The sequence below is a fragment of the Podarcis tiliguerta genome (genome assembly GCF_965153285.1).
Source record: "Podarcis tiliguerta genome assembly, chromosome: 16".
In the NCBI taxonomy this organism is placed as follows: Eukaryota; Metazoa; Chordata; class Lepidosauria; order Squamata; family Lacertidae; genus Podarcis; species Podarcis tiliguerta.
Genome location: NC_139549.1, coordinates 10726694 through 10740581, shown reverse-complemented (window position 1 = coordinate 10740581; position 13888 = coordinate 10726694). Strand labels below are relative to the sequence as shown.

The window sequence follows — 13888 nt, the reverse complement described above, 5'->3', positions numbered from 1 at the left end:
ACGAATGCCTCGCAAGACGGAAAACCCGCAAGACGAAAGGGTTTTCCGTTTTCAGAGGCGCTTCGCAAGACGAATTTCCCTATGGGCTTGCTTCGCAAGACGAAAATGACGAAAATTTTTGAGGTTTTTTCCCCGCTCCCCAACCCCTTTTTCTAAAGCGCTAAGCTGCTAATAGCCTTTTAGCAGCTAAACCGCTAATCCCTTAAGCCTTTAATAGCCGTTAATAGCCCTTAAACTGCTAATAGCGCTAATCCGCTAATGGGCTTGCTTCGCAAGACGAAAAGACTCGCGGAACGGATTCTTTTCGTCTTGCGAGGCACCACTGTAGAAGGTCTCGACATCCAAGTAAGGCTAGGAAAGACACACACACACCACTCTGGATCCCCGGAGAGCTTCTGCCAGTCAGCATAGGCAATACAGAGCTACCTGGACTAAGCAGTGTTTCCCAAACGGGTATCAGTTGTTTTTGGTCTACAACTCCCATCATCTCTAGCTAGCAAGGATGATGGGAATTGTAATCCCAAAGCAGCTGGAAACCCACTGGGGAACACTGGACTAAGAGTCTGAAGTCTGCACAGTATAAGGCAGCTTCTTCCTAGATCCGGAGTCTATTTCTATCCTGTCTAGGCGCAAAATGATCCCAGCTGGATCCAACCAAAGGCCAGACTCTCGCCCCATATAGAAATGGAAAACCAGAGCATGAGCGCATTGTTTCTCTCCTGCTCTTGCTCCCCAGCAACCGGTGTTCAGAGAAATGATGCTCTCAAACTCTGGTTTTCCATTTCTATAAGGGACTAGAGTCTGGCCTTTGGTTGGATCCAGCAGGGATCATTTTGCAGGCAGGCAAATGGGAGCTGATTGAGGGCAGATCGAGGCTGCTGGGACAGTGACCCATTAACTCTTAAAGGACCAGCATCCTTTGAGTAGCAGCTGGGGAACTCAGAACTACAGTTCAGAAAGGTTGGGCAAAGCCAGTGTGGATTTCTGCCCACACCATATTGCAACCTGCTTGAAACTCGTTTCAAAAGCCACTTGCCACACGGCACTTTGAGGAAGGGGTCAGGCAAAGCCGATCAGTGTTGCCCGACCTCCTGATGACAGCTAGACGCACTATTCCTTTCCTCCCACCCAGCAAATTAAAATTGCAACCCTCACCCACACTAACCGCCCATGCATCCTTTAGCCTCGTTGAATGCCAGATGTCTTGGTGCAGGCTTGGGAGCAATGGCAAGGGGGTGGGGGGTAGAATGGAGTATCCTGCGAGAGGGCTGCAACATTTCATTGGGGGCCCCCGCTTGCTAACCAATCTTCCTCACGCCGCACCCTTTGGAGACGTGCAGCCTGCAGCAATTCAATCTCACACGGTGACGCCTCTTTGCTTGTCTTTTCTCACAACCTTTATTTCCCTCCCTTCTGCACAATCTCTTAAGAGAGCCTGGATGGTGCCAGTCTTCAGACAGGAGCCGGTTTTCTGCCGTGGTTTTGGGGCTGGGTGGATGTTCAAGAGGGGGCCCTGTAGGGACAGCCATTCCAGACGGGTCCCGATCCACTTGGCTGGTGACCTATACCGCAGGGGGTTGGTCTAGATGCCCCTCAGGGGTCCCTTCCAAGTCTCCAGTTCTACAATCGACATCGCTTCAGGGTGGGGAGGGGAGAGAGACGTGAGGATCGCCGGCAAGACGAAAGCAGCAGGAAAGGTGAAATATATAATATTATATATATATATATATGTATATCTACACAGATATATGCAATATACAAATGAGAACCATAGTTTGGCAGACAGTGTGTATGTGTTACACGATCGTGGAAAGCAGCAAGCACAAGCGGTTAAATGTGTGATTCGGGGGGTGGGAAGAGCAGAAGGGCAGTTGGCCAAGTCAGTCAAGAGGCAGGAGAAGAATTCGAAAGAAGGAAATTGTGAGGCGGTGGGAGCCCTGCCAACCCCCTGCGGCAGAATTTGCACCCACAGCCGGAGGGGAGTGGGGAAGAACAGAGACATCGGTTTGGGGCTCATGAGGATAACGGGGGTGCAATCCGGTGGGGGGGTTAGGCACCCTCAGCTTCTTAGCGTCCATGTCATTTTGTTGAAATTCCTTCAGGGGTGCATTTATAAAGTGTGTTTGTGTGTGGGCAGGAGTGGGGTGATCCTCCAGTGTGCCCCACTTCCCCCCACAACAGCCGCAACCTTGCCATCTCCCTGCGCAGTTCACAGGATGAGAGAGGTGTAGCCGACGGGGACTAGGCCTCGGCGGTCTCCGTGGCAACACTGGATCCAGTCTTCGTCCACCGTGTCCAGGACCCGCAAGACGTCGCCTTTGCGGAAGCTGAGGTGGTCGTCCCGGCTGCCGGCGTGGTCGCAGAGAGCGCGAACGGCCCTGGATGGAGTCAGAGGGACGACACAGACTGAGCGGGGGGCGACAAACGACGAAAACACAGACGGGTCTCCTTTCAAAGTTCACATCCCCTAGGCAGCGGTTCTCAACCTGTGGGCCCCCAGATGTTGTTGGACTACAACTCCCATCATCCCTGAGCTCTGGCCTTGCTAACTAGGGGTGATGGGAGTTGCAGATGTTCAACAACATCTGGGGACCCAGAGGTTGAGAAAGGCTGCTAGGGGAAGGAACAGGAAACACCACCATTGCATGCAAAAGGTTCAGTCCCCAATGGCACCTCCGGATAGGCCTGCCTGAAACCCTGAAATGTCACTGCCAGCCCGTGTAGCCAATAAATAATAATAATAATAATAATAATAATAATAATAATAATAATAATAATAATTTATACCCTGCCCATCTGGCTGGGTTTCCCCAGCCACTCTGAGTGGCTTCCAACAAAATACTAAAATACAATAACCTATTAAACATTAAAAGCTTCCCTAAACAGGGCTGCCTTCAGATGTCTTCTAAAAGTCAGATAGTTGTTGTTCTCTTTGACATCTGGTGGGAGGGCATTCCACAGGGCGGGTGCCACTACCGAGAAGGCCCTCTGCCTGGTTCCCTGTAACTTGGCTTCTCGCAATGAGGGAATCGCCAGAAGGCCCTCAGCGCTGGACCTCAGTGTCCAGGCAGAACGATGGAGGTGGAGATGTTCCTTCAGGTATACTGGATGAGGCCATGGTCTGACTAGATATGCATCAAGCTCCCTGTGAGTACTGTTGCTTTAAGTACCCAATATGGCCTCTCAGAAGAATTGGCAGATTCAGGGAATCTAGAGTTGGAAGGGACCCCGAGGGTCATCCAGTCCAACCCCCTGCAATGCAGGAAACTTTTGCCCAACGTGGGGCTCGAACCCACGACCCCGAGATCAAGAGTCTCATGCTCTACCACACCAAAGTCTTTGCAGAAGCACCAAGAAATGTTTAGGAAGGGAAAGGAAAATCCGAAGGAGGACACTTCTCCCTCTTCCTAGCCCAAGGAGTACCGAGCATGCTCAGTGGGCACAGACTATAGACTGAGGGGCGGACTGGTGGAAAACCCAGAGTGGGAGGGGTAATAGAGTGGCGTGCCTGAAACCCCCAGCAGAAGCACTTCACGCTGCAACACTTTGTTGCAGCCCTGGGCACGGAGAGAGGATGGCTCACCTGTATGGCTGTTGTGGGCTTGGTGGGACGTCTTCCCACGATTCCTCTGGCCAGCTCTTCTCGGCCGGTGCCCCCTTCATCACCAGAGCCAGGATATTCATGGTGGGCGGCAACCAGCTTGACGGGCGTCTGCTTGGATAGGAAAGAGAATATACCTGACATGAGAAAAACCCACTTTTTTGCTGTTGGGGGTACAATTTTAATTAGAGACATTTAGGAAATACTGCCTGAAAGTTGGGCACTTGGTTGGAGTATTAGGCAGGGCACAGTCCTAACCTTTGAGTCTAGAAGGCTTGGGTTCGAATCCCAGTTTTTCAGGCAGAGCGGTGTCTTTGTCCCTTCCTGCAAACCAGGAGTTCGCTGGGAAAAATTAGGGAGAACCATGCTGCCTTTCAGGGCACAAGTCTGTCCTTACTTGGCTAATTCTGACTGCTGGCAAGGACCAAGTTCGCAAGCGGGAGATGGCGGGAATAACTTGCCTAATATATTTCCTAGGGAGCTGCTACTTCTGACCAGATCGCTTTAAACTCAGGGGCAGAGAAGCTTTTTCCAGCTTGAGGGCCACATTCCCTTCTGAGGGCAACCTTCCAGGGGCCGCATGAAAGTAGTGGGTGGGGCCAGAGGCCAAAGTGGGTGGAGAAACTGATGTAAATATTTCCTTTGTATGGGAGGTTAGTTCTCAAGGGATCCCAATTTCAGACAGGCGAAAATGCTCTAGGAGGGTGGGAAGCAGGGCTGGTGAGGGGTGTGCCCTGGAAGAAGGGGTGTGGGCTGAGGGATAGTTCCAAGGGCCACATAGAAAGGCTCATAGGGCCGCATTTGGCCTGCTGGCTTCAGGCATAGCTGTCAACTTTCAGATTTGAAAATAAGGGATCAGCAGCCTCGAAAATAAGGGATCAGCAGCCTCACCTGTCCCGGGGACAGTCTACGGGATATCTAACAATCCGGGATAGCAGCGGGAAGCGGCTCTGGAATAAGGGAATTTCCCGCAAAAAAAGGGAAGGTTGAGAGCTATGGGCTTCAGGTTCCCCCGCTGGCAATCCACTTACCTGGATTTCGACAGGTGAGAATCGGCCTCGTTGGCGCCTCCTGGAGCAGCTGCTCCGAAGAGCCACCCTAGCCAGTTTCCCTTTGCAGTTCCAGTGCCCTCAAGCTTTTCGGCTGCCTCCTGGGCATCAGGCAAGCAGGTGGCCTCTGGCTTCCCTGCAGCCTCCCCTACGGGTGAGTTGCCTTCTTCGCAGACAGCGGGTGCCTGCCTTGGGTTCTCTGCTGAGCTGCTTCCTCTGGGGCTGGGCGCTTGGGGCAGCACGTGGGGGCTCACGCTGGCTTCTCCAGCCCCGCTGCGGGCCGCCTCCACAGCTTCTCCCAGAGCTGCCCTCAGCTTGGTCCAGTGGGTGTGAGGGAAGCCCTCCTGCTTCGGGGGCTCGCAGTAGACCCCCGAGGCCCGGCTCAGCTGCTCCCACCAACTCTGCTTATTCTCCTCGCTCTCCTGGCAGCTCCCTTCAGCGCCTGCCTCGGGGGCTCCCTCGCCGGCTCGGAAGGTGTGGCTCAGCCGGTCGCCCCACCGCAGGAGTCTCTGGTGCAAAGGCGGCCCGGCCTGGGCCTCATGGAGCGGGCTGGATTGGGCCACGGGCCCTTCCGCCAGGCCGGCGAGAGGAGGCGGGTGTTTGGGCAAAGTGACTCGGCTCCCTCCCCGAGCCTTCTGGGAACCGGCCAGCAGCTCAGTCGGTGGGGTGGGACGCCGGGGTGGCGGCCGGACGTCGAGCGGTAGGTGCTGGTGCTCGAAGAGGAGGTCCAGCTGGAAGGTCAGCATGGAGAGCGGTTGGAGAAGCAGGAGCAGCTCGTCGGCCCAGCGGCGGCAGAAGCCTTGGCTGAGTACCAGGAAGGCGGTGGGCAAGTACAGCGCCGAAATCAGCTCTGTGGGGTTGGGAGACGGCATGAACAGGTCAGAAACGCATCCTTCTAAGTCTGTCTCAACTTTGCTGTTGGATTACAAAGCCACTTCTGACCTCAGGAGGAGGTGGTGTTGCGGGCTCATGGCCCCAACACCCGCGCAGCGCAGCCCGGGATCTCCCTCTTTGGCCGCTCAGCTTTTTAGGTTTCCCGCCCGCCTGCCCTTCAAGGTTTCCTTTCTGACCTTGCTCTGGAGCTCAGTTGGTTGCCGTTAAGGGGCCTGGTAGGAATTTTTTCCACTTGGCAAACTGGCACTGGCCATTTGGTTTTTCGCCTAAAGGTAAAGGTAAAGGTAAAGGTACCCCTGCCCGTACGGGCCAGTCTTGACAGACTCTAGGGTTGTGCGCCCATCTCACTCAAGAGGCCGGGGGCCAGCGCTGTCCAGAGACACTTCCGGGTCACGTGGCCAGCGTGACATCGCTGCTCTGGCGATCCAGAGCCGCACACGGAAACGCCGTTTACCTTCCCGCTAGTAAGCGGTCGCTATTTATCTACTTATCTATTTATCTACTTGCACCCGGGAGTGCTTTCGAACTGCTAGGTTGGCAAGCGCTGGGACCAAACAACGGGAGCGCACCCCGCCACGGAGATTCGAACCGCTGACCTTTTGATCGGCAAGCCCTAGGTGCTGAGGCTTTTACCCACAGCGCCACCCGCGTCCCAGGTAGGTAGGTAGGTTTTTCGCCTACCTCGTAGCAAATCGTCACAACTTCCTTGGTTTTGGCGGCTAGGCATTGGTAGGGGTATTGTTATGTAGATGTGTTGGGGGGGAGGAGTGCCATCACCTCCCCCAAATATTGAAGGGTAGTCTGGTAAAGGATTCCGGGGGGCGTGGCCTCGTCCGAAGCCTATGGAGGTCAGGGCCTAAAGCGCACCCCCCGAGGGTGACCCCAGGGGAGTCCCTAGTTGATGTGCATCAGCAGGGCTCCCCCTGCTGGTGTTAACCCTTCCCGGTCTTCAAGCAAACAGGCTGAAGCCGGAGAGCTGGTTAGGACCAATGCCTAAGCCAATACCGCTCTTTACCTATAACCAATAAAGCTGTGGCCTATTTTAGCCCATTAACCTAAATACTTGTGTCACGTGTCGATATTTCCTACTGGTGGGAGGTGGGAACTCGCCACACAACTCCCAGCATCCCCGGCTACCAGGACCAGTGGTCAGGGATGATGGGAGTTGTAGTCCAACCGCAGTTGGGGACCCCAGTTTGAGAAGGGCTGGCCATGCAGGGAGTTGGACTAGGTGATTCTTGGGGTCCCTTCCAAATGTACAATTCTGTGATTTTCCAGGAGCACTGGGTGGGGGAGAAGGTAGAGGGTGTGACACCAGGGAGCAGAATTAATCTTCCATTTTCACTTTTTAAAAGAACCACCACCACCAAGTTTCTAATTCTTGTGTATTTAAACCCCCCCACAAGTGAACCTAAAAAATTTAAAGATATAAAAAAACCAGAATTCCCTCTCCCTGCCCCCTGCAGTTCCAAATATAAAAGCTTATATTAAAATACGTGCCTGGGTTAAGATTCCTGCATTCCAGGGGGGGTTGGACTAGATGACCTCGGGGTCCCTTCCAACTCTATGATTCTATGGTAGGCGTGCTTAAACAAAAAAGGGTTTTAGCAGGTACCAAAAAGAGTAATGCACAGGCACTTGCCTAATATCAGTACGTCGTGGAGGTGCTAATAAAAAAACGTGGGGTGCCCCAAATTTACCTGAGTTCCGCTGCAGGTTGGCAAACCACTGCTCCAACTGCTTCATGCTACGGAGATAAGATAGATGAGATAAAACTTTATTCGCATTAGCCAATGGCCATAGCAACAGTAAAACATTACAGTATACGCAGAAAAGGAAATGTGATATAAGAGCACAATTTAAAGTCCTGAACTAGCAGTCAGTTAGTGGCCCTTATTCTGATTGCCCCTGCTATGAACCTAGCAACCTTTGCTGTTATCTGCTCATTTTGATCTGATAGAAGAAAGGACATTGTGGCAGTGGTCGAGCGCCCTGGGATGGTTAGTACGAGTGGGGTGATGATCTGGTTCCTCAGGTCTTTGTAGAGAGTACAGGACAGGAGGACGTGTGCCGCTGTTTCAGTGCTACCATCTCCACAGGGGCAAAGGAGTTCCTCAGGCGGGATCTTTTGGAATCGACCCTCAAGTACCGCAGATGGCAAAACATCCAGTCTTGCAAGTGTAAAAGCACGTCTGTATTTTGGGATAATAAGTTTGTGCAGATATGGAGCCAGAGAATCAAAATGGAGAGGTGGAAAATGAACATACCAAGGGCAGAATTTCCTTATAGTGGCCAGGTTGTTCTGATGCTCAATGTCTTTTAGACGTTGACCAATTAGACTGTTTGCTTTAGTAGGGCCCATAGTGAGTAGGTGTTGGGGGGATAGGCCACAAGAGTGAAGTTTTTGATAGACAGTTTTAAGCCAGGCACTTTTATGGGAGTCTTGAAGTACTAGGGATAGTAAACCGGGGGGGATTTGAGTTTAGGCGGAGCCAGAAGTTAAGAGTTCTTTGCCAAGTCCGTACTTCTACTGAAGGGAGACTTGCCTCCAGTCTCAGTGATGTGTTTGGGACATCATGCTACGGACGAACAAGCCAAGACAAAGGGTTTTAGCATCAAACGTAGCAATGCCTGAAAGCTGCCTTGTAGAATCAGACCTTTGGGTCTACCTGGCTCAATACTGACCGGCAACAGCTCTCCAGGGTTTCGGGTAGGGATCCTTCCCCCCTCAGGGAGGTTGCAAAGGTTGCAGCTGAGACCTTTGGGCATGCAAAGGAAATGCTCCATCACTGCGCTATGGGCCTTGGCCCTAAAAAGAAAGCAAGACCCTAGTCCTCATGGATTTGAGTAAAGGGCTGATTTAAGTTGCCTTGCAGGACGAATCCGCCTGCTGGACAAATTCAGAGGCTGTTAAATATAAATGAAGGATCGACACTGGAATGTTTCGTTGGAATTACCTGGATGAATTAAGGAATGCAGCACAATGTGAGATCATCATTCCCCGAACTTCAGAGCATGGGGAGTCAACCAAAGATTTATAAAAAAGTAAAGATAAAGGGACCCCTGACCATTAGGTCCAATCGCGGACAACTCTGGGGTTGTGGCGCTCATCTCGCTTTATTGGCCGAGGGAGCCGGCATACAGCTTCCGGGTCATGTGGTGAACCAGACCAGCACACGGAAACGCCGTTTACCTTCCCGCCAGAGCGGTACCTATTTATCTACTTGCACTTTGACGTGCTTTCGAACTGCTAGGTTGGCAGGAGCAGGGACCGAGCAACGGGAGCTCACCCCGTCGCGGGGATTCGAACTGCAGACCTTCTGATCGGCAAGTCCTAGGCTCTGTGGTTTAACCCACAGCGCCACCCACGTTATAATTTGGCATAAAATTTGGACTGTTTGATTGCATTATAATTTGGAATGTTTCCAAAGTGGCTTTTATTGGCTTGTTAAAATGGAAAACATAATAAATATTATTCTTTAAAAAAAAGAAAGAAGAAGATTTAAGTTGCCTTGCACCGTGTGATATGCTTGGTCAATATTGTCCACACTGACTGGCAGCAGCTCTCCAGGGTTTCAGGCAGGGGACATTCCCAGCCCGACCTGGAGATGCCATTGGGGACTGAACATGCGGGAACCTCCTGCATGTAAGGCAAATGAGTTACAACAACCCCCCCCCCCTCCACCCAATGTCTTCTACTCACTTCAGGAGGCCCAGGATGAAAGCGTGGAAGCGCTGCTGGTTGCTGCGAAGGGGAGCCAAGCGCGATACCCGCCAGTACAAGGCGTTCAGTGACCGAGCGTGGGGGCCTGGGCGAGAAGCACATGGAGAAACACCAGCAGATGCCTTCACTTAGTGCCACATCCCAGCTCCCCGCCCCAAAAGACCCACAGGAATGAATGAGCAAGCCACGACTGCCCCAAATACGAGAGCTCACAAAATCCTTATGGACCAGGAGTGCACCTAGCCAGAAAGAGCCTCCCTCAATCTCCCATTTCTATTATTTTGCTGGTTCTCGAAGACACCACCTGTTTAGACAAGCGCGCACGCACACACACTCCGATCTCCTGACATGAACCTCCTGCTTTCACTGTTTTAATTGCAGCGTGCTTTCTTCTATTTACTTAAAAGCATTTCTCCACCGCTTGACGTCTCGAAAAACATCTGAGCGGTGTGCAGCTTGAAACAAACACACGGCACAGCGGGGAAACAAGAATGCCACCCGAAGAAACCAGGAAAGCAGCTGTATAAAAACACATAAAAATAAATGAATAAGGAAATAAAACATAAATTTCAGAAGATTCAAATGTGTACGAAGAGTAAGCTATATGGTCCTTAAGGCTGCTTAGGTGGGGTGGTTGAACTTAAGTGTGCAACATCACTTTTCATCCTGTCCCCTGGGCCAGAAGAACCCATTCATTCATTCATTCATTCATTCCTTAAAATTTTTATAACACATTCATTCATTCATTCATCCATTTCTATGCTGCTTTTCACTCCCACGAGTCACAAACCGGATCACAAACAAGATATAACAATAGCATAACAGAACATCACAATTATAACACAAATCGTCTAGAACAATGAATGAATCATCTGTAAAACGATAGCTCAGTTGGTTAGAGCGTGGTGCTGGTAATGGCAAGGTGGCAGGTTCAATCCCCATAACGGGCAGCTGCATATTCCTGCATTGCAGGGAGGTGGACTAGATGATCCACAGGGTCCCTTCCAACTCAACATATCAGCAATAAAACAACCACCTTCTATAAATCGCTAAATGAAAGAACTGAAAAGAGCCACGCGACGGTCACCTCCAGACTTGATTCTTGTAACTCGCTCTACATGGGGCTGCCCTTGAGACTGACCCGGAAACTCCAGCGGGTGCAGAATGCCGCAGCGAGACTCCTTACAGGGTCCTCGCTGCAGGATCACATTCACCCAGTGCTATACCAGCTGCACTGGATCCCGGTGGAGTACAGGATCAGGTTTAAGGTGCTGGTTTTAACCTTTAAAGCCCTATACGGCCTAGGACCCTCGTACCTACGGGACCACCTCTCCTGGTATGTCCCACAGAGGACCTTACGGTCTTCATACAAAAACATCCTGGAGGTCCCAGGCCACAGGGAGGTTAGGCTGGCCTGGACCAGGGCCGGGGCTTTTTTGGCTGTGGCTCCAATCTGGTGGAACGCTCTGTCACAAGAGACTAGGGTCCTGCAGGACTTGACATCTTTCCACAGGGCCTGCAAGACAGAGCTGTTCCACCAGGCCTTTGGCCAAGGCGCAGTCCTTTGGTAATCCTCACAGAACTCTAGCCCAATGGTTGCCATGAATTTGATTTGGAATTGATTTTAAAATGAATTGATTTTAGAATGTTGTGTTCCTTATATTGTTGTTAGCCGCTCTGAGCCTGGCTTCGGCTGGGGAGGGCGGGGGATACATATATTATTATTATTATTATTATTATTATTATTATTAGCTAAACGGCACAACCACAGCAAAAGATTCACAAATCACTACCATAGCACTCACAAGCCACAAAACAATATTAGCGACATGAGAAAACTAACAACCAACCAATTACGCAAAATAAGCAGATTTATCCTACCGGCTTTAACCAGGAAGCTCTGCAACATGTGGCCTTTAGGGCTGCAGAATCAAGATTTTTGGCAAGGAAAACGACCACCAAACAAACCCACCTCCTGCCTATCTGAGGCCTCCTTCCTACCTGGCTTGGCTGAGGCTTCCACAACGCTCCACGGGGAACTCGGTCTCTGGCCCGTGATGACATCTTTCTGAAAGGGCTTCAGGCCGTCGCCCACCAGGGCTCGCAGGGCAGGGCACAGAGTGGTCAGGACCACGTAGCCGATGTCTGGGCTGAGGCGGCTGTCTCCCAGCTGGGTCTGCGCAGGAGGGAAACGGCTGGGTGTCAGCTGCTGGCAGGCTGGGGACAGAAAACAACCAAAGCCGCCCCCCCTCCCCTTGCAAATTGGTAATTAGCACTTTCTAATTAGCCTCCCTGCACCCACCCGACACTCGTAAGCGCAGAGGGCTGCTCCTATTGCAGCTCCTTGCCAGGAAGCCTTTCATACGCTCCCCAAACACCCACTTTTTATCTCTCTCTTTTTTAATATATATTTTTATTAGCTTTTTAACATACCATTCCCAACAATCATTTAACATATTATCTTATACAATATTTTGGACTTCCATTGGCCACATCTGAAGATTTTTCAATCTTTATCACTTTGTCTACATTTCTTAATTTCTCTATTACTTTTAATCATCCTTATAACTCTCTTCATAGTCTTCATTGCAATATTTCGCACAGCCCTTCTTACAAATCTTCTTGCAGTCCTACTAGCGTAATCTGTTTATTACAATTGCTTTTCAAATTGTTCAGATATTTACTCCAGTCCTCTAAGAATCTCTGGTCCCGCAGGGTTCAGATCCTTTCTGCCACCTTATCTAATTCTGCATTGTCAAAACCACTTTTGTATCTCTGTGTCAGTGTGGCATAGCGGTGAGAGTGCCAGGGACCAGGAGGAACCAGGTGTCGTGGACTGGTTGGGGCGCAGAGGAATGGTGGGAGGAAGCAGCTGGGGAACCCCCAGGGGAAGAAGGCTCAGAGCCCGGGGAGTGGTGGTGGGACAACGATGAGTGGTCAGAAGGAGAACAGGAGGTGTTGGAAACTGAAGGCAACAGGGCTTAGTGAGTGGGGAGAGTCTGTGGCAGAAAGCAGCCCAGAATCAGATGCAGAAGCTGAAGAAGGGTGGAGGGAGACCAAGGAGCAGAGAGGATCTGGCTGGCGAAGAGTCACGGGTGTCTCTCCCTCCTGCTGCGAGAAGCTCCCCTCCACCCCCAGTCTCCCAAAACTAGGCAAGACACCAGGAAGAGGGGCAAGGAGAAATTAGCATCATGCAGGTACAGTCTCAGATTGCTTGGGGGAAACCTTGGAGAGGAAGGTACTTAGACAGCAGCAGGAAGACAAGACCTTCAGTCTCTTCAACTGCTCCATGGGGGCAAGGCCTGCTGGAGATGTTGCTGTCCACATTAGGCCTGACACCCCTATGTAGATTGTGTTTTTGCTAAGACACATTTAACTCCAACTAGCTCAGTGCGATTTACTGCTGGCTCGCTCCTGACACCGGGGTTCAAATCCCCAGTCTGCTGCCAGATCACCTTGGGGCAGTCGCTGCCTCTTAGCCTACCTCACAGGGTTGTTGTGGGGGGGGAAAAGAACCACTAGGCCCCTTTGAACTCTTCGGAGGAAAGGGGGGGTAATAAATGCAGGGTGTGTCTCTCTTCCACTGCAGAATCTGAACCCGCAACCAGCTGCAAGGGTAGTGGCAGAGGAGCAAGAGCCCTATCTATGCTGCCTTTAGCTTATTGGAGGAAAGGGGGGGGGATATAAAATTAGTGGAAGCTAGTTTGTTAGGGCAAATGGGGCAGCGGCCGGCCAACGCTCGGTCTGCGTTCAGCCAGCCCCCACCTTCCTGCCCTCTTTTCTTACAGCCAGACCAAGGGGTCGCCCCAGCTCTCAGCTTCCTCCTCTTCAGTCTCAGTGTTGCCCTTACAGAAATCAGCTGGGGGTGTGGAGAAAGATGGGGGGGGGACCAACAAGGAGCGGGGACTGCCCATCATTGGCTCTGATGCTGCCTGGGCTCCCTGCCTTCCGCCCCACCACCCACAATGGGGCACCAGCTGCCGGCTTCATAAAATGTAACGTCAAAACAAACCTTCTGAACGAGGTTCCGGGCTGTGCTGAAATGAGCGACGATCTTGTCCACGGAGGCACTGACTGCCACGAGCAAAGCTGGAGGAAAGCGAAGAGAAGAGAGAGGATTACCGGGCATTGTTTTTTTTTTGTTTTTTGTTTATTATAAATATTTTATTCGATTTTGCATAAAAGACGACAAAGCAAAACAAAAGCAACGAACAATACACCAAAAACATACAGAATTACACAAACATAACATACTACAAACAACAGAAATAAAAACAATCTTATCTTCATATTGATCTTGCATTAACTTGTTTCTCTGACTTCCCCGAGTCTCCCTTCCCTGTATTCCAATTCATACAATTAAACAACAAATCCCTTCCCTCTGTCATAATTAACCTCCTTTCTGATTTGAATGTCTTAATATAGCTTATTCAATGCTTAGAACTTAAGATGTTGGGTCTTCTGATCCTTAAAATTTTACTCCAATAACCTTATACATTCAATCTGATGTTATTTTAACATTCCTTAATCTTGTAGTGTTTCTGTAAATAGTCTTTAAATTTCTTCCAATCTTCCTCCACCGTCTCTTCTCCCTGGTCTCTGATTCTGCCAGTCATTTCT

At 50.9% G+C, this 13888-nt stretch overlaps 1 protein-coding gene across 5 annotated transcripts in view; it reads right to left on the bottom strand.

Moving 5' to 3' along the window:
- Positions 1 to 1374: 1374 nt before the first annotated feature.
- RUSC1 (RUN and SH3 domain containing 1) overlaps positions 1375 to 13888 on the bottom strand; it is a 32621-nt gene continuing 20107 nt past the window's right edge. For 4 of the 5 annotated variants that reach the window (XM_083418467.1, XM_083418470.1, XM_083418471.1 and 1 more), the window contains 7 exons: positions 13281 to 13357; positions 11270 to 11444; positions 9248 to 9353; positions 7245 to 7291; positions 4633 to 5500; positions 3584 to 3715; positions 1375 to 2378 (listed from right to left, as the gene is read on the bottom strand). In XM_083418467.1, the coding sequence (XP_083274593.1) occupies positions 2210 to 2378; positions 3584 to 3715; positions 4633 to 5500; positions 7245 to 7291; positions 9248 to 9353; positions 11270 to 11444; positions 13281 to 13357 (1574 nt within the window). In that variant the 3' untranslated portion in view covers positions 1375 to 2209. The remainder of the gene's footprint in view (positions 2379 to 3583; positions 3716 to 4632; positions 5501 to 7244; positions 7292 to 9247; positions 9354 to 11269; positions 11445 to 13280; positions 13358 to 13888) is intronic. The other variant, XM_083418469.1, reaches the window with a different exon arrangement.